We start from the raw sequence: 21,935 nt of genomic DNA, 5'->3' as shown, positions 1-21,935 counted from the left end.
CTGAAAGTTTTATAGGTATAAGTAGACACACCAGGTATTCTATGCATCTTATCCACAACGTACAAATGACAGGTTAAAAAAAGTGTTATGTATAACTACTGTATCCTGTAAATATGGACACATTTATTTATTAATACCTAAATAACATTTTTCAGAGCTACATAATAATGTTTTGTTGAAATAACTTTTCAAATGTAAGCATGTATTATACAATTAGTTAAAATTAGTAAAAACAATAAAATTTGAAACACATTTTATCTGAGTATGCCTTCATTGATGCCCAGACACATTGATGACAGACAGTATTCCTTCGATTGATCAAAAGTTCACTTGTTGTCTGAAGTGTTTTTAGAACTTGTTCTGTTTCACTCCTAGTTTTGTTTACCATTTGGACTGGACTCTCTTGATCTTCTAAAAATTATAATTTTATTTAAAAAAAGGGTTACACAGTTATTATATTCAATTATTTTGTAATATGAATTCATACAATATACACAGAGTGGTTCACAATGAAGTCCTGTGTTTGCGAGGCTTGTAACTTTTGATAGGAGAGTCATAATGTGCTCGAACCTTTTTAACGGTTTTACGTATACATACATATATCCTCAATTTTTTTTTAAATAAGGGAAAGCTTCATCTCATAAGAAATTAATAAGAAAATTCAAATTTTCAATAAGTGGTTTTTCTTTATGTCCCAGTAAAGATTAAACTAGATATTTTTTTTGGATTCTAGAGAAAATATTAGTAGTGCTTGATTGCATTATTTATTGATTTCTAAAAAGGGATAATCAAGCTTAAACTTTCCATAGACTTTATATGGGTAAATCTTTGCATGCTATAATTTTAAATAAATTTGAAAAAAAATCCTTAATGCTTGGTGGAGATTTAAATGAGTAAGAATTATGCGAATAGCAACTCGCAAAAAATGATTTTCACATGTAACGTCTTTGGAAATCTCAAACTCGATTATCTCCTCTTGAAAGCAATGAAATCAGGTATATAAGACCATCAAGCACTTCCAATTTTTCTTCTAGAATCTGAAAAAAATATTAACTAGTTGATATCTTTACTGCGACATAAAAAAAAACACTAACTTGTCGAAAATTTGAAGTTGCTTATCAATTTCTTACGGAATAAGGCATTTCAGAACAAACTTGAGGAATAAGGAAAATTGTGCACTTCGAGCACTCTATGACTCTCTTATCAAAAGTTAGAAGTCTCGCAAATAAAGGACTTCATTGTGAACCGTGCTGTATATGTATCAATAACAATTCACAAAGGGGCTGATCTGACAATATTTAGACAGTTTAGCAAAGTTATACAGGTTTATTATGTATTATTATGCCTTTCCCAATTTGATTCGTGCCAAGATATAGCTGCGTGAAATAGCAAGTTTAATATTTGAATGAATTCAACAACCCATTAGAAAAATGAGCTTGTCAAAAATTACTCGTTAAATTTTCCAAAGCTTGAGTTTAGGCAGGTAGATGCAGAAAATAGCAAATACTCTTCTTCAAATGATCATTGAATAATTATTTATAAGTGCAGAAGGCATCAATATTCTTCCACGGGTTCAAAATTCAAAACAAGTTTCCACATAATTAAAGAAAATATATCACCATGTTGGGAACACTTGTGTATACTCCTTCTATTCATGTTTATGGTATATACCAATAACCATAGATAAAACTAGCGTTCCTTGGAATTCATGGTGAAGAGTGCTGTGTAGAAATTAGAGTTGATTTTTTGTGATTACAAGTAGCTCTTAATAATAATATTTATTAGTCCAATCGATCATTTACATGATATAAGACAAGTCAAAAATACATTATACATGGTGAGTCTTTGACTTGTACATATATTTTAACCGAAGATTCCTGAGGTCAAAAGAAACACTTTTTTCCTTTATAGTTTTTTCCGATTCGGTCCGGTTACTAAGATACAGGCTGTTGAAAATCGATAAAAAAATGTGATTTTCGGCTATATCTCGTAAATGGTTCTATTGAAGGAAATGATTTTTGGAATATAGCTTTTCCTTGATGTGATACATCTTCTCCGAACACAAGATTCCCTACACATCTTTGAGTTTCTTCATTATGAACATTACATAACATAAAAATACCAGAAAATCTAAGAACCCAACTCTTAAAATTAATTTGAACGTTCATTGAAGAATATTTGGCTAATTTGAAAAATAAAAGTATTCCTCATATTTTCTCGTACAAAGCGCCGTTTTCGAGTAACTTGATCTTAAAAAAAAAATTATCTGTGAAATTCAAAAAATTGGGTACTTTGGCTAAATGCAACTCTGTTCTGTTGTGGAAAAAAAACCACAGAAATGAATATTTAATATGATGTCATGTCTCAGATTTTAAAATTGAAGTACTAGCCAACTTAGTTTGAAAATGAAGTTATTTGAATAAGCTCACCTCAACTCTTCTATTTGATTACAAATTATTGAGCTTTGACACAGCTCAGATAATAAGATACTTCATTAAAATCAACATTCTATTTTGAAAAGTCCAGATTTACCATCAAGCCCATGTTTAAAAAAGTTTTCACAAAATAGTCCTATTTTAATGACAACAATCAATATCACACTAAAGACTGCCATCGAACAATACTGTATTCTTCTTGTGGTCATTCAAACTCACATCGAAACATACCACTAAGTACATACTAGACAAATTTTCATGTGATTGAGATTAAATACTTTTATTCTTTTGCTACTTCATAAATTCATCCTAAAGCATATGATGGACATACTTCCAAGAGTGCCATAATTGTTTTAATATGAAAACAAATAGGTGAGTTGAAAGAAACAGGATATTCAATTGTGGATATTTATATTAATTACTTCTCATTTATTTTCAATGGCGAAATCAAGATGAATCAAGTAGAGTTGGCTATAATGCAGGTACATATTATAGAACAAATTTCATAACAAGTGGAGTCTAACATTTTCCATTGATTACAGAGCCATAAAACTTCATTTCCATATTTTCACACTAATGGCTTCAAAAATATTGATGCAGATCATTATTTTTATGAGATAGTTGGCACAAATCAAATGCTTCATTTCATAAAGGAATTACTCTCTATCAGAATGCATACTCATTTATTTTGTATCCACACCATTATTTTGGAAATTGTTTTTAAATTTCTTGAAAATATGTATGGAACTCCAATATTCTGTTGGGTTTCTTCAAATCTTCGATGATTTTCATTTTATGCAAATATAATATCAAATATCATAAGACAATAACAGTGTAAACTTTAAATGAATATTTTCGATTTTAGGTTAGAAGTTAGAACATAGATTATTCGAACTGTTGTGTTTAAATTTGCAACACTCGAAATTTGAGGTTCAAACTTAAAACCACAGACTACTAGTCTGTGTTAGAACTGTCACAGATGAATATTATTTATTTGAGAAAGTAAGGATAAATTGCAATTCTAGTACGAAATCAAATAAACAACGATATATTATAAATGCGATATAATAAATGAATGGATATGAATTATGAATATCAGAGCTAAGCTAATATGGGTGGTAGCGAGCTCAATTCGTTATGATTATCGAAAATGAAATAGAAAATCAAGAGAAAAATATTTAATCTTTATCGTCAGTGAAATTGGGATAACTCATTTATTGTATTAAAAATACTACTTTGTTCAACAAATGGAATGTTGAAAGTGAGTTTATGATGGTTTTTCCAATCTAGTAGCTTATTTCCAAGGTTCAAATTGTATATCTTATACTTGCGAAAACTTCAGTGTTCCGGTTACCAGGGGTGAATTAGCTCATTATGAAAATTTAAAATGGCTATATCTTTTTAACAGGGCCGAATCGGAAAAAATGGTAAATGAAAAAAGTGTTTCTTTTGACCCCAAGAATCTTCGGTTAAAATATATGTACAAGCATTGTTTAAGGAGAAGATAGTTGATTACTCGCCCTGCAAAGGGCATTGGATGTGCGTATGTGGCAAACTCAGAATTTTTGGGTCCATCCTAATGCGCCCTCTAGGCGGCTATTTCTATAATCATTTGTCGGTAAAGAGGTTTCTACATTGGGTATAAAACTTAACGTGAAGAGTAAATAATCGGAGCCAAGTAAAGTAGAAACACTTCCATGTTGAATAGACTGAGTTTATGACCCAGGTTTCGAGCTTGGGATTTTATTGCTTTGGTCGTAACGGGGTTTGTTTATGTTATCGGATTTCGCTCATTCTATTGAGGGCTTACATACAGTTAGAAGGCTTCAAAAAGACGGATTTTCAAGAATTTTTTTCGCGCAGACTATTCAATTTATTAATTTGAAAATTGGTGTACATATTATAATAACCTTATATTAACATATTTTTTATTTGTCACAATAATCTTCGCGAATGTTGCTATCGCCGATCTCCTAGAGCTCCGCAAAAAAAAAACAATTTTGCGGTGATCACGATATCTCTGGACCGGATTATCTGAAATGAAAATCGTGAAGGAAATGTATGATCTGATTTGCGTTTGAAAAGAAATACTGTGATTGGAGGAAAATAAGTACATATAAGATTATTTTTTAGTTTTTCGAAAAGAGAATTTCAAATTTAATTAATTGATTATGTAAAATTGTTATCAGTGAATAGTTTCATGTCAAGGTTATCTACCTCAAATAGGTAACTCAAATATTGGAATACTGCCAAAAGAAAAAGAAAATTTGATTTAAAAAAACTATTCTCTTTTTTGTGAAAATCTCATTTGTTTTGTGATAGGACGTGAATAGACTTTTTCAGCTGAATATTTGATTCAAATTATATCGAATTTTGGTTTGCAAAGAGATTTTTCATGAAAAATAAAATATAAAATTCCATATAAGTTTCCCCTCTCAGATCGGCGTTAAGCATTGAATTTCTTCAATGTAGAAATGGCTGGTAAAACAACGTTTTTGCTAAGCAAAAATTTATACGTAGCAGGTCCCTTATAATATATGCTAAGAGCCGTTTTCTTCTCATCAGTCGTCCACAATTTCCGTTTTTGAGATTTGAATTGCATTGCAACTATAGCTCTTGAAAATTCTGGCAAAAGTGTTGTATCTGGCTGCATTTTTCTTGAAACCTGGAGTTTCTTTATTCTTTTTTCAGCTTCAGTCACTTGGGTTTTCAGATTGTTGTTTTTTTGCTCGATTTCTGTAGTTTTTCTTTCAACGATTTGATTTCTTCTTCCATACTTTTCTTCCTTCTTCCGTCCTCAAACTCATCAATAGATGGAAGATCTACCAGATCTGCAATGTAAGAGCTATCTGCAGAAACATTATTTGTTTCTGGTGAAGATGAACTCATCAATAGGAGAAGGAAAACAGAAATCTCTATTTTGGGGGAGGTAAACCTTCGTAGGGTTTGATGTTGTTTTGCGGGAATTTCCGATATTGCTTGTATTGATCTGATTAAAAGTATTTTCAGTTTCTTCAGAATACCTCGAATTTGGTCAATGGGGAAATACATAGTTTTTTTGTATTCGTGTGAAATGAGTTTGTTTTCAATGGCTTATGAGAATGCGGATTAGAATGCTCTCGATTGAGTTCTGGCAAAACGAATTTAATATACAAACAATATTTTTGTAATCGTCTGAAATATGGGTATTTTATTATGTGAATACAACAAAATATTGAAAAAATCCTTCTTTCAAAGAAATTGAAATATCTGATAAAATTGTGGAATAATTTCTTGGGGGGATATATAATCAGCAAACATTAAACTTTCGATTACTACTTGCTTTGTTTTTTTAATCGGTAAAAGAGGAAATAAGCATTTCGTATCAATGATTTTCTCGTTCAGTGTACACATAACAAATATGGTATACACTGTTGAAAATAATTTCTCGCTCCTTATTTCCAAGTATATCGAGTTTGATTACGGAGCTCCGAATTAAAATTATATAATGAAAATTTATTAATTTGAAATGTAACACCCTACACCATTATATGGTAATTGGGCTTTTTGATAATGTATATATAGATATATCAATGATTCATATATAGTTATACAAAAAATAACTCTCGGTTTGTTGGCACCCACCGCTCCATGTCTCGTTTGGTATGAATGAGAATCGGATATTTTTGGCACTTCATTTACGTTTTTTTAAAGAACATTATACACCTATATATATATATATATAAATACAGGATAGCGTTAGAACTCGGTAGTCGGTACCTTATAAAATACGGCCTGCATGAATCGCGCGATCCCACTGTCAAGTTGTAAGTAAATTTGTATTCTATGGTTCAAGCATGACATTTATGTTCTTCTATGTTCCGTAGTGAAGTTGACGTAAGTCAATATATCATAGGTGCTTTCCAGCCAACGTCAGGAGCTCCTCGGTACAGTTCCGAAGCGTACCGAAGCGCACTTGTAGTGTTCCAGTAAACAGGGCGTCGAGCCCTCGCGTTACCTTCCCCTTTCCCCTGAAGCACCCCCCGCATTTGCGGGGCTTCGAGCCCTGACAGGTGTGAAAGAGAAAGAAGACCGTTACTTCGCATAAAGTACGAGACAGCTGTAGAACGCTGGTTTGTTTACGTTGAATTTGACAGTTTCGTTTTGGCGCGTTTCACTCATAGCAAGGGCTCGAAGCTCTAGTGCGCCGAGCCCCGGGGTGACACGCACCTGACTGGAAAGCAGCTCATAAATGTACGAGTTGATGTAACGATGGTAAAAAAAGGGAATAAACAATATTAGTGTTGCTGATTGTTCTTATTATTATTGAAAAATCCCGGAAAAATCCTCACATTTTCACATGGTAGCAGAGCGTGGTTTGAAAATTTCATTACGATTAATCGAATAGTTGAAGGTAAGTCAGATTTAGTTTATTTCAAGAATCAGAATATTCCAGAAGGACGCTTCGACAACATGGCCGATGAAATTATAAAAATTCCCATTTTCGATGGAAAAGATTATGGATGCTGGAAGAGAAGAATTGAAATGATCCTGAAAATGAAGAATTGTCAAGACGTCGTATCCAGAAGAATTAGAACGACCGACAAAGAAGATGAATGGAATGGTAAGGACTTGAAGGCTATCAATATAATATATAGCGGAATTAGTAATGATCAATTACAATTTATCCAAGATAAAGAAACTTCATTCGAGATCATGAAGAAGTTTGATGAGATGTATTTGAAGGAATCGACAGCTCTACAAATTTGTGTGAGAAATAAATTAGAAAGATTGCGGTTAAAAGACTTTGAAGATACTGCTACATTTTTCACCGAATTTGAAAAACTTATAAATGAGTTAAAGAGTGCTGGGGCCACTGTTACCGAGAAGGAGAAGCTGAGCTATATGATCAAAATGTTACCAAGTTCATTGAGCTATGTTGGAGACTTAGTCGATGTGTTGAAAGAAGATGAACAAAATGTAGATTTTGTGAAAAGTAAAATCAGAATGATGGAACTAAAAGAATAAGAAGAAACTGGTAAACACAGTGCAAGCGTATTCAAGACCGAAAGAAAAAAAGAACGAAACTGTTTCAAATGTGGAAGGTATGGACATTTCAAAGCTCCATGCCCAAATATGAAGCCGGATGGAAATTCTTGGCAGCCAAGGGGAGGTATGCAATATCGAAGAGGTGGTTCTCAACAATATTGGCAGAACCGAGGAAATGGTCGAGGAAATGGTCGAGGTAGTCGTTACAACAGTAATAGTCGAGGTGCAGGTCAACATCATCGAACAGGTGGTTGGCAGCAGAGAAATCCAGAAGCTGGTATGAGCAGTTTCAATACAGAGGTTACTGAGGTGAAATCTAATTCAGAATACTCTTTACTTGAAGCAAATAATTGCACTGATAAAATCGAGTGGTTGTTAGATAGTGGATGTTCAGACCATATCAATAATCAATGATGTCAATAATGATGAATATTTTCATGAATGTATTGTTCTCAAAACACCAATATTAGTGTCAAAGTAGCTGATGGTCGTATATTGAAAGCAACTAAAGTAGGTACTATTTTACATGGATTCAATGTTTTTGGAAACATAGTTGAGAATAAATTGTTGAATGTTTTCTATGTGAAAGAAATGGATAAAAATTTAATTAGTTATGGAAAAGTTACAAAGAAAAACAAAATTGTATCAATTGGTAATATCTCGAAAATTTACAATGATAAGGGTTATGTTATTGCTGTAGCATACAGAACAAATGGTATATATCATATGACAAGCCAAATAATTAAAGTGGAAATAAACTATACATCGAAGAATAATATTTCTGTAGAAGAAAGATTTCATAGAACATTAGGACATGTAAATTTTAATTATTTGAAAACTATGTGTAGAAAACAAGTATTACCAAGTGATTTAGAATGTGACATTTTTAAATGCGGTATATGTTTGAAAAATAAAATGCATAATTTATCATTTAACAATGAAAGAACCAGAGCAAAAGAAATTCTAGAAATTATACATACTGACTTAAATGGCCCACATTATACTACTGGTTTAAACGGCGAAAAATATTTTTTAACTTTCATTGACGATTTCAGTAAGGTTGCTCAAGTCTATGTTATTAAGTCAAAGAATGAAGTTTATGATTGCTTTGTCAAATACGTTAATTTGATTGAAAATAAGACAAATAAGAAAATTAATAAGTTACGATGTGATAACGGTACAGAATACTTGAATAGTAACATATCTAAATTTGCGAGCGAGAAAGGGATTCATATTGAACCTTGTCCACCGTACGTTCATGAATTGAATGGTACAGCAGAAAAATACAATAGAGATATAATGGATATGGCAAGATGTTTGTTAGATGAAGCTAAAGTACATAATCGTTTTTGGCCAGAGGTAATCAAAACTGCGACTTATTTGAAAAACTTTTAACTAATACAGTTGTCAAAGATAAAACTCCATATGAAATAATGTTTGGAGAAAAACCTAGTGTAAAATATTTAGAGTTTTTGTGAGAGTGCCAGAACAAAAAAGAAATTCAAAATGGGATAGAAAAGCGGATTTAGGAATTTTGTTAGGGTATGAAAATGTTGGTTACAGAGTTCTAGTGAATTATAAAATAATAGTGGCTAGACATGTTGATTTCATAGAAGAAGGAACAACATATATAGATTTTGATTCAGAAAACAAGTTTGAAAATATTAGTGAAATTAGATTAAATGAAAATGCACATTCTGAGGATAGTACTAACAGAGAAAATGATTTAAGACGGTCAACTAGGGAAAAAAGAAAACCAGCTAAAGGACCCCGCACGTTTAGTATGGAAAATGGCTTTCCGTGAATTTGGCTGAATTTTTGATATGTTGTAGTTCTTGATGAACTGATCAGAAAAGTCCTTAGCCACAAAGCTCAAAAAGGACAGTTTTCGAGATATAGAGCTTTGAAAATGGATTTTTTGCAATTTTCGGGGTTTTTGCTCATCAATCGGGGAGCTCTCATTTCTGATTGGGATAGAATTTGGATGTTCGGCGGCCAGAACCCGGCTGAGAAATGATCTTCCTTGGTTATATTAGGCACCGCCATCGATAATTTTTTATACACTGCTCCGCATTGGCTATGAAATGAGATACAAAATCCAATATCTTCCATACATCTTTTCATGCCACAAGATAACGCCAGAATAATTCACATGACCGAGAATTGTGAGATTTTTTTAAGAGAGACCATAATAACTGAATCCTCATTTATCTGATGTCCAATAATATCAAATATGTTAGCAAAAATGTTCATAACCAGGCACCGCGAGCTGTAATGGGGGAAAATGGGAAAATCATAATCATATATCCTCAGGGATAACAATTGTGATCACTATTGATGTCATTTACATATGATATGTGATTTGTTTCTTACAAATCTCGATAATCTGACAATGGGGTGCCAAGACATTTTCCTCAGAATGTCTCGAAATTGATGATAGCATCTCACAGACAAACGAATCCGTGAAAATGTCTGCAATTTTGATGCAATATAGTACTATGCGGGTAGAATACAGAAGTCCAAGTGTTGGAAGCTAACTATGAATGGAACTTCCGATATTAACCCACGAATTTTTGAAAATAATTTTTTTTTCTATGAACTTTTTGAACTTCACACATACGAATGAATACTATCTAATAATATGATCGTTGGCAAAATGAATGAGTAGATCAATCAAAAACAATATAATAATGAGAGTTCGTTGATATAGTTTTATGTTATCAAATCATTAATTTTGCCCTCGATTCGATTCATAATATTCTAAATGATTTCTTGCGATTGCTAATATAATTTCAAAAGTTTTTTGTTTATTATCATTATTGTTATTATTATGAATGTTACTCTCATTATTATATTGTTTTTGATTGATCTACTCATTCATTTTGCCAACGATCATATTATTAGATAGTATTCATTCGTATGTGTGAAGTTCAAAAAGTTCATAGAAAAAAAAATTATTTTCAAAAATTCGTGGGTTAATATCGGAAGTTCCATTCATAGTTAGCTTCCAACACTTGGACTTCTATATTCTACCCGCATAGTACTATATTGCATCAAAATTGCAGACATTTTCACGGATTCGTTTGTCTGTGAGATGCTATCATCAATTTCGAGACATTCTGAGGAAAATGTCTTGGCACCCCATTGTCAGATTATCGAGATTTGTAAGAAACAAATCACATATCATATGTAAATGACATCAATAGTGATCACAATTGTTATCCCTGAGGATATATGATTATGATTTTCCCATTTTCCCCCATTACAGCTCGCGGTGCCTGGTTATGAACATTTTTGCTAACATATTTGATATTATTGGACATCAGATAAATGAGGATTCAGTTATTATGGTCTCTCTTAAAAAAATCTCACAATTCTCGGTCATGTGAATTATTCTGGCGTTATCTTGTGGCATGAAAAGATGTATGGAAGATATTGGATTTTGTATCTCATTTCATAGCCAATGCGGAGCAGTGTATAAAAAATTATCGATGGCGGTGCCTAATATAACCAAGGAAGATCATTTCTCAGTCGGGTTCTGGCCGCCGAACATCCAAATTCCATCCCAATCAGAAATGAGAGCTCCCCGATTGATGAGCAAAAACCCCGAAAATTGCAAAAAATCCATTTTCAAAGCTCTATATCTCGAAAACTGTCCATTTTTGAGTTTTGTGGCTAAGGACTTTTCTGATCAGTTCATCAAGAACTACAACATATCAAAAATTCAGCCAAATTCACGGAAAGCCATTTTCCATACTAAACGTGCGGGGTCCTTTAACGATGACAATTTTGTCTATGATAATGATTTTGTTTATGTTAATTATGTAAATGCGAACATTCCAAATTGACAAAAAACATGACAAATGAAAATCATGAGAAATGGACAGAAGCTATGACTAGGAAAATGCATAGTTTGCTGAATAATAAAACATGGGTATCTGTTGAAAAACCTAAAGACAAAAAAATTCTTGATACAAAATGGGTTTATACTATAAAAAATGGTGAAGTTTATAAAGCAAGATTAGTTGTCAGGGGATATCAACAAAGTGAGTTTATTGATGATATTTATTCACCAGTTGCTAAAATGCAATCATTGAAAATACTTCTATCGTATTGTTGTAATAATGGGTTAATTATTCATCAAATGGATGTGGAAACAGCGTTTTTAAATGGCAAAGTCAAATTTGAGGTATATGTAAAACAACCTCCAGGTTTTGAGGATGGAACGGATGAAGTATTAAAACTTGATAAAGCTTTATACGGTCTAAGGGAGAGTCCAAGAGCATGGTATGACTGTTTCGATGAATATTTAAGAGATTTGAAATTTGAAAGGAGCAAAAATGATAACTGTTTGTATATATTGAAAGAAGAAAATGATATTTACATAGTTCTTTTTGTTGATGACCTACTGATTTGTTGTAGAGATAAAGAAAGGTTGAATGAAATAAAATGCTTGTTACAAGAGAGATTCAAGATGAAAGATTTAGGCATTATTAAGACATATTTAGGTATTAATATAGATTATGACTTCAAAATTGGAGAACTGTCTTTAGACCAAACCAAATATATAAATTCATTAGGGGAAAGGTATGATCTAAAAAATTCTAAATTGTTTGCAACGCCAATGGAACAAAATTTGAAATTGTTACCTGCAGAATCAGAAAATGAAAATATTAGATATAGAAATTTGATAGGAGCTTTATTGTACATTAGTTCAGGTACAAGACCTGATATAAGTTTCAGTGTTAACTACCTAAGTAGATTCCAAAACTGTTATGATGATACTCACAGGGCCCCCGCAACCGCGCGTTCAACGCGTGCACCGCACGCGGGCGCCACTCTTAAGGGGCGCCAAAATCTCTTATAGACCGCATGAAAATCCGAAAGACCAAAGGTTTTTGAAAAAGTTTTTTTTTATTTTTTCAACAATTTTAAACGTGCAAAGACATCTTTTACACATCCAAACAAGTTCCCGAACGTCACAATCCCTATAAAATAACCTCGGCCACAGATTGCAATTATACGATTCTTTTCGAGTAAACAAATCATAAATAATCATCCCTTTGTCGGTACGGGATTTCTTTATGGACCACCTTGCACCGGACGGCTGGCACCATTTCTTCGATCATCACTAAAACGCATAAACAATCATAAATACCGAAGCGATAGCTTTTAGGCAGGGGAATTACTGAAACTTTTGCCACCATCTGTAGGAAAAATACTACATGTTACAGAGAATTTCTGAAACTACCAAAATCTGCTTGCTATGCTATAACAGCAGAAACCTATCCAAAGAATAGTTATTTTGTTTCGAAACGTTTAGGGGTTGAGGTCAAGACGCAAAAAATTAAAATACTCAGATAATTGGAAAGATTTGTATTTTGTGTAATTGTGGTTTGTTTTACTGTTTCTTGTTGTGATTAAATTAAATTTTATGAAATGGTAAGTACCTATCCACATACAGTATTAGCATTTCTATTAGTATATAAAATTCGATTTTTTTTTTCTGTTTAAAATGGTGCACATCCTAAATTAGCCCATACCTATATACTATAATATTATTTTTATTTGCTTCAAATAGGGAAGTATTGTTTGTTAACGTGAAAAAATTGAATCGACTTTGATATTTTGAATTTGTTACCTGGGGCCACCATCATATTATACTTAATTTTTTTTTTTTAATATGCACCCTGGATCTGTATTATTTATTTGATGTTCGTAGCCGTTTGACATTCTAAAAAATTATATTTCATCTTTGCCAAAAATTAATTATTATAACAGGAACAGGGTATGTGCTTCAGATCGGTCTTTACTTATTATTATTATTAATATTAACTCCGTTTAGGTTTAAAGGCTCGGATTTAAGGTTTAAATTCATAAAAATGAACACATACGGGTTATTCTCAAAGGGATGGCGCAAAGTAAATCATGGGTGAATGTCCTTACCAATTTTGGATCAAGTTTTTCTAAAATTCTAGGAGCCAGACAAGAGAAAACGACCTTCTGGTGCAAAATTTCGAGAGCAAAAAAAAGCTAGACTTCAACAAAGGGAGAAGATGGCTGGGAGTATGGAATAATATTTAATAATTATTAATAATAATATTAATATTTTAATATAATATTATGAATAAATTAAAGAAGAATAAAGCTCAGGTTTTGAAAACTCTGCAGTTTCATTACAAAATTAAAATAAAATGCTGTTTTGATCGAATGCTTGAATTAAAGAATGAAACATTTAAAAAATGTATTATGCAACAACTGACAGCATAAAGTTCTTAAGGCATTCAATAAAGGTTGCTGATAGTTTTTTAAACCCTTCTACAAATAAATTCCTAACAAAAACTGAAACATTTTTTGCCGATTATCCTGCGACGTTTTTCTCCACTTCCCCCCTTTAAGGGGCGCCAAAATATTTTCGGCACGCGGGCGTTGATGACCCTTGCGGGGGCCCTGGATACTCATTATAAATATGCCCTAAGAGTTCTCAAGTATTTAATGCTAACAAAAAATTTAAAGTTGATGTATCATAAAAATGAAAATTCTGAAATATTAAAATGTTATGTAGATGCCGATTGGGCAGGCGATATAAATGACAGAAAGTCCATAACTGGTTACTTAATTAAAATGTATGACAATGTAATTTTTTGGAAGTCAAAGAAACAAGGTAGTGTAACAAAATCCTCTACGTCTGCTGAGTATGTCGCTTTATCTGAATGTGTTAGTGAGTTAAAAATTGTAAAAGATATCTTGTTTGATTTTGGAGTTGAATTCTCTGAACCAATAAAAATTTTTGAAGATAATTCAGGTGCTATTAGTATAGCTAAACATGGGAATTTTACGAAAAACTCTAAATATATTGAAACACATTTTCATTTTGTTAATGAGAATTATTTGAACAGACTTATAGATGTAGTAAAGATTGATTCAGAGAATAATACTGCAGACATATTAACGAAAGCTCTAGGCTATGTTAAATTTGAAAAATTTAGGAAGGCATTAGGCCTGAAATAAGAGTTTAATTATTATTGTAATACAAATTTAAGGAGGTGTGTCAAGTTGTAAGTAAATTTGTATTCTATGGTTCAAGCATGACATTTATGTTCTTCTATGTTCCGTAGTGAAGTTGACGTAAGTCAATATATCATAAATGTACGAGTTGATGTAACGATGGTAAAAAAAGGGAATAAACAATATTAGTGTTGCTGATTGTTCTTATTATTATTGAAAAATCCCGGAAAAATTCTCACATTTTCACACCCACATTGAAAATAAGACGCATTACTCGTTTCTGAGCAATGAAAATGCGAGATGCAAAGGTGGAGTTACCCCACAAAGTAATATTATAAGACAGCTGTTTAATATCTAGTACCTGTTTCAATTGCATCACTGCATAGAAACTCCCATTCAATTTTGCAGAAATGTGATCAATATTATCTTCCCAACTCAGATTACCGTTGATATACAGGGTGGCCACTTTTTCAATGGGATTGTATTGATAACTTTTAAACCATAAGAGTTAGAAGGTCGGTCAAATGGAGAAAAAGTTGCATGCATAGAATCATTATCAAGCAGTTCAAACAAATCGAGATTATCAGGGCCGGTTATTGAGATATCATAAAAAATGTAAATTCTGTCATTTTGATTTTTCTTTTTTTCCCACTTTATTTCAAATATTATCAAAAAATGTTACAGGAATTTTTTATTCGACAGTAAATTGTTCTCAATTTGACGTAATCAGATTTCGTATCCAACGTTTCGTGCTCTCTGGGCCACCCTCAACCTCATTTTTTTCAATACGGACCTGAGCGGAAAAATTCGAAAAAAAAATCGAAAATAGAGCTCCGCTGAAACAAGAATAACTTCGAGGTTTTTGGATGGAAAATTTTCATTTTTGGGATTTTTCAAGATGTAAGATTCATGTATCCACTTCAAAAATCGAAATCGCGATTCATGATACAGGGGGTGAAAAAATCGCTTTCAAAGTTAGGGATGACAAAATCGTGAAAAATCAATTTTTTCAAACTAGAACCCCATTTTTTTATGGCAGATATTGAATCTAAAAAATAATGTGAGTGTATGCATCACACGCTTGCCCTAAAGTGGATATTTTCTGAGTTATTCACAAAAAACTGTTTTTCGTCTTGAATTTTCAGCTATTTCTTTTCCCTTCACGCCAAAAAGATGAAATTTTCAGGAACTGTTATTTGAACCATGCTGTAGATTTTTCACCCCTTCTTGAAACCGACTTCAAGTTACTATTAGTATTAAAATTAGGCATAGTGATCGATTTTATAACTTAATACGAATTATCACCAAATTAATAGTAAACACAAAATGCTACTGAATAAAGAGGAATTTGGCAGATGATATCTATCATTAAAAAAAAAGAATGTAAAACATGGTAAGTTTTTGCATATGGTTCATAAGGAATTATTTATTTATCACTGGAGAGAAAATCGATGGCCGATTAGTTGAAATAAAGAGGTTTCCGATATAAATTCGAATCAAAATTCGCCATCTATTTAGGAACAACCTGTAATTTTTTTCTTTTGCATATTAGGGTAGTAAAATCTAAAACATGGTTTAAGTAACAGTTCCTGAAAATTTCATCTTTTTGGCGTGGAGGGAAAAGAAATAGCTGAAAATTCAAGACGAAAAACAGTTTTTTGTGAATAACTCAGAAAATATCCACTTTAGGGCAAGGGTATGATGCATACACTCACATTATTTTTTAACGTAGATTCAATATCTGCCATAAAAAAAATGGGGTTCTAGTTTGAAAAAATTGATTTTTCACGATTTTGTCATCCCTAACTTTGAAAGCGATTTTTTCACCCCCTGTATCATGAATCGCGATTTCGATTTTTGAAGTGGATACATCAATCTTACATCTTGAAAAATCCCAAAAATGAAAATTTTCCATTCAAAAACCTCGAAGTTATTCTTGTTTCAGCGGAGCTCTATTTTCGATTTTTTTTTCGAATTTTCCCGCTCAGAGAGAATTTTCCAACCAAAACTGAAAAATGTTACATCAAAATAATTTGAAATTTTCTAAGGAATCTATTTCTGCAATAAAAAAATGGTGTTCTAATTTGAAAAACGGAAGTTGACGTCATTTCCGGAAAAACCGGAGGTGCTCATGCCTTGAAAATATTTTAGATTTCATCAGCTTCGTGAAATACTTATAAGTGCTGAATTTCATGGAAATACGTTCAGTAGTTTCCCGTATAAATATGGGTGAGGTTCCTCGTGAAAGACCCTGTATAAGACAAAAAATTAACTGTTGCTAACTCAGTGGATCGCTCAGGCAAGAAGCCAAACTGATGTGGAATTATTACATTATATTTTAAAATGAATTTTATCATCCTATTGTAAACACATTTTTCAATTATTTTTCCCATTATACATGAAAGCGTGATGGGCCTGTAATTTTTGACATCCACAGGACTGCCTTTCTTGAAAACCGGAATAACTTTGCCGATCTTCAAGCTGTCCGGAAACCGACCTAACCGAACAGACATATTCACAACGTACACCAAATGAGGAGCAATGATGCCCGCTATGGATTTAATAATCTTCGTTGGTATATCGTCTATGCCGACCGATTGAGAATTCTTAAGACCACCAATAACGTTCAATATCTCAGACTCACTCACATTCTCAAAGTAAAAAGAGTTCAAAGGAATATGTGTCATCACGCTTGTTCCCAAATTTGAAGTATGTAAACAAATATTAGTAATATGGTACAAGCCAAGTGCTACTTGTTATCATTTCATTTAAATGAATACTCTTTATAGTAAGCTAATAATTAAGCAAATTCTATCGATACCCAAGATTCCTCTTATTGGTGCCTTAATACTTCTTACAGTTCTATGATCTTACCTTGCAGCCTGCTCTTGATCTGATTGTGACCAACCTAATGCTCTATAGGTTGCCGAACTTTCATTATTTATTGATGGAACCACAGCAGATGAACGGTTTTTTTTGTTTTTTTTATAAAATCTCACCATCTTTCTTTCAATAATTGTTTTGCCAGATGGTAAAACTAAACTTAATCCAGAGCCGTCAACTATTTTTACAGGTACCTAAGGATGATAATATAATTAATTGGATTCCTTTTCTGAACTGCATAATGAAATAAAAAAATAATAATATAGTTACCAATTCAACTTCCTTTACAACACTTTGTGTGTCTGGAATTAAAGAAGGATAGTCATAAAAATTAGAGTATTCTTTGAGGGCTACTTCATTGAAATTATGATAAAACATCATACAATGGCCCTTATCTTCCATATGTGCTTTAACAGCCTTAGATGATGAGTAAAATCGTTGACAATAAAGACACAAGTGATCTAAAAATAAAGGACGTTATAACCATAAAAATTTAAGAAAAAAATCACTTACGTTTGTATACTTTTACTCCAAGCTTCCTCAATAATCCTGGGATGTCTATACAATATTCAATATCTGGTATGGAAAAAGAATGTATTGAAGTCATGTGTTCTAAATTTTTATAGCAATTGTCACTTAAATGGGAACAGAATAGACATTGATTTCTATCTACAGGATTATCGTTATCATTATAATTGTCCAACTTCTCAAAATTTATTAATTTTTTTTTCTTTTCTTTAGGAACATTGTTTCGAACATATTCGTTTTTCTTTTTTTGATGCTTCCTAGATTGAAGATGATCATTATAGGTGTTATGGCTAGAAAACTTTTTGTTACATCCATTGCAAACTAGTACTTCTTTCTTTTTTGAAACCAGTTGCTTTTGATCCAAATATTCAAATTGCATAGCGAATTCCCTTTTAGTCAATGGTTTTATTTTGAGAAATTTTCTATTTAAATTAATATTATGCCATTGTGATTCATTATGTGCTGTTAATTCACTATTTTTCACGCGTACCTGACATATTCCACATCCTGTAAGTTCATTATCTGTAGGGCTCTGCGACGCATCACCGTCCATTTTAGCGGTGCAATGTATTAACTGTAACATTATTGATTTAAACCAAAACTCAATTTCTAATATTTGAATAATTACCTATAACACTAGATCTATGTATTAATGACTACAAATCTCGAAACATCGTATTGAATGAGAGTGGCGTCGGAGCATTTATCAAAATTGAGGTATGTAGCTCCCTCATCACTTTTTAGGATGAGTGGAGCAATCTCGAACGTTCTTCTGATTTTCCGTCCTTTTCTACCACATGTAAGAATTCAGATACGTTTGACCATGGGCGCCCGCAAAATTTTTCTCAGGGGAGGGAAAATGAAAATTATTGAAAAACGATAAGGCGTTCATGATTGTGTATTTATATTTATTACCAGCGTCTACTCTGAATTTCAAAAGATCACCAAAAGTGGTACAGGATGGACAAAAATAACGGGTGTTTTTTTTCGAGGTACATAACTTTAAATTGGCATTACTGTTCAAGATGGCGACCGATTCAACAGCTGTCAAGTGATTGATTCTCAGTTTGGTTTGGCAATTCATCATGAATAGACTCACGCCTGAACAACGCTTGCAAATAGTGCATTTTATTTTGTTTAGCGATGAAGCGCACTTCTGGTTGAATGGCTACGTCAACAAACAAAACAGCCGCATTTGGAGTGAAGCTAATCCTCAAGTTTATGTCGAAACACCGTTATATCCAGAAAAACTGACTGTTTGCTGCGCTTTATGGGTTGCTGGAATCATTGATCCGTACTTCTTCAAAAACGATGATGGCCAGAACGTTACAGTCAATGGTGATCGGTATAGAGCCATGATTACTAACTTTTTCATTCCTGAATTGAGCAACCATGATGTCCAGGAGCTGTGGTTCCAACGAGACGGCGCAACATGTCACACAGCTCGTGCCACAATCGATTTATTGAAAGACACGTTTGGTGACAGCATAATTTCACGTTTTGGACCTGTGAATTGGCCTCCAAGATCTTGTGATTTAACACCGCTAGACTACTTTCTGTAGGGGTATGTAAAGTCATTGGTCTATGCGGATAAGCCACAAACCCTTGACCATTTGGAAGGCAACATTCGCCGTGTTATTGCCGATATACGGCCACAAATGTTGGAAAAAGTCATCGAAAATTGGACGTCCAGATTGGACTACATCCGAGCCAGCCGTGGCTCCGGTCATATGCCAGAAATCATATTTAAAATGTAATGCCACAAGATTATCTTGCGGAAAAATAAAATTCATGTTAATCGAATAATCCATTGTTGTTTTATTGCAATTTAAAGTTCTATAGCTTTAAAAAAAACACCCTTTACAATAGTTTCATGTGTGCTCATAAAATAGCGCATAACATTCTTTATAAGTTAAATTAGCAATATTATCAAAAATATTTATTGTCTAGCGCTAATTGGTTCGAATGTAACACCCTTTAGTTTGTTACATATTTAGATTAATAAAAATGAGCTGTTTCCAAACATGTTTTGTACTTGTGGTCTAGCAGACAGAATATGAAAGAAATTATTTCTTATTTTTATACATTTTTATTTATCTAAAAATGTAAAAAACTACAGGGTGTTATATTCAAACCAATTGCCGTATTTTTGATAATATTGTTAATTTAACTAATAAAGAATGTTAAGCGTTACTTTATGAGCAGACACAAAACTATTGTATTTTTGTCCACCCTGTACCAATTGGAATCAACATGTGATACACTTTTGGAATCTGCTCAGCCAGAGTAATCTGAAAATTGAGACAAAATGGGGGTGTTCCATTAAACGTCATTACTCGAAAGTAATTCACCCTGTATATTAGATTATTATTTTAAAATACGGTAAATTAAAATAAAAAATCGACGTGTTCCAGGATTATTTCTTAAAATGGTCTGTTTAGCTAAAAATGAATTTGTTCCATACTTTACGGATACGGACACAGTGTATGAGATGAATTTATAAACAAATTGACACACATGGAGTGCTTTCGGTTCCATGATTTTTCTTCACCCAAGAAGTGCTCAACGCGCCTAAAAAAGTTTTCAATTCAAAAAATACCGCTTATGGATTATATGTATAGTATGTAATTCCATTGAAAATCTGAAAATAGTTGTGAATCTATTACTTTCCTTTCTTCCTTGCCATATGGAATGAGAAAGTAATATTGAGGGTGTTGTGCTGAAAAATGAGGCAATCAAATCTCAGGGGGGCCATGGCCCCCCCTGACCGCCCCCACTGCCCGCCCCCCCTGCCCGCCCCCCCTGCCCCCCCCCCCCCCTGCTGGCGCCCATGCGTTTGAGGACATTCAATTCTTACATGCCAGCCAATGAAATCCCAGCGATACAAGATAATACGTATTTTTTACGGCGCACTGATGTTTTGAAAGAAATAACTCCCTTTTTATGATAGGCAATAAAACCGATTTTAGAGAGACACTCGCTCTGCTATTTGATGCAAATAACTTTCCATGACGACAAACCAAGGGGGGTCCTAGCCTTAAATTTTGAGGGGGTTCGCCGTTAAGGGTTTCGAGTTTTTCTATGGGACCAAATCCCAGATTACACCGATATCGAGCTTAACCTCTCAGAAATATTCATATTTAGATATTTATATGAATATTTATACAGGGTGTTTCAAGTTCGAAGGCCTATTAGACGTTTCTGGAGAACGGGGCCGATTTGAAATCTGAAAATTCAGAATATGACATTGTTCATGATGCCCTATTCAGCTAAAATATTTTAGAAGTTCTGGCACTTCCGGTTATACAAGAATAAAAAAAAAATTCATCGAAAAAAACTTTTTTTTTCATTTAATGTCTCAGATATTATAGAGATTTCCATTCTCAATTACTCTTTGCTAAAATTATTGCGTTAGTTCTCATAGTTTTCAAAATATTAAGAAAAAACCGTAAAAAAGAGAGAATTTCCATAGTCACTATCACGTGAATTATTTTCACTGTGAATACCTATCCTATGCGTATACTCAATTCACTTTCACAAACTAGAATGATGTTGGAATATCGTGCATATCTTGAATTTGAAAAATATCATCACAGGGTGTTTCAAATATTGTGCCAAAAATTGTGAACAAAATTTGATCATAACTTTCGATTTTCAAATCAGAACCCTATTTTTTTGTGATTTCGTTGAATTCTACGGTAAAAATAAGGGAAGTGTTCAAACAAGATTATGCTCTCAAACTCGCTCTGCTCGCCGAAGGGGCTCCGCCCCTTGGACCCCGTCACTATGCCGGTAGATCCTTCACTGCACTGTTGGAAATTAGTTGCAGAATTAACTCCAAATTTTAGTCCCAGATGATCAACTCCATTTTATAGTTAAAATAGCAAGTGCGTTTGAAGTGAAACATCAACTCAAAAGTTATTGTTCTTTTCAACAAAATAACGTTGTTACTTCTAATATTCCTTAGGGTCAAAACATCAGGAATATGTTCCGAAACGGAAATACTTTTATTGTCACTTCAACAAAATATCTTGATCTGTTACTCCAATGCAA

The 21,935-nt window shown here is 32.9% G+C and overlaps 1 protein-coding gene across 1 annotated transcript; it reads right to left on the bottom strand.

Annotated features, from left to right (window-relative positions):
* Positions 1 to 318: 318 nt before the first annotated feature.
* Positions 319 to 18,435, bottom strand: LOC123680909 (zinc finger protein 622-like). The gene is given in 5 exon segments (XM_045619030.1): positions 319 to 411; positions 5,262 to 5,424; positions 17,346 to 17,548; positions 17,625 to 17,815; positions 17,868 to 18,435. Coding segments are annotated over 5 exon segments (1,218 nt in total).
* Positions 18,436 to 21,935: the final 3,500 nt, after the last annotated feature.

Source organism: Harmonia axyridis, chromosome 5 (assembly GCF_914767665.1).
Source record: "Harmonia axyridis chromosome 5, icHarAxyr1.1, whole genome shotgun sequence".
NCBI classification, from domain to species: domain Eukaryota; kingdom Metazoa; phylum Arthropoda; class Insecta; order Coleoptera; family Coccinellidae; genus Harmonia; species Harmonia axyridis.
Note: the sequence above shows the minus strand (reverse complement) of the source record. Positions and strands in the feature narration are given on the sequence as shown.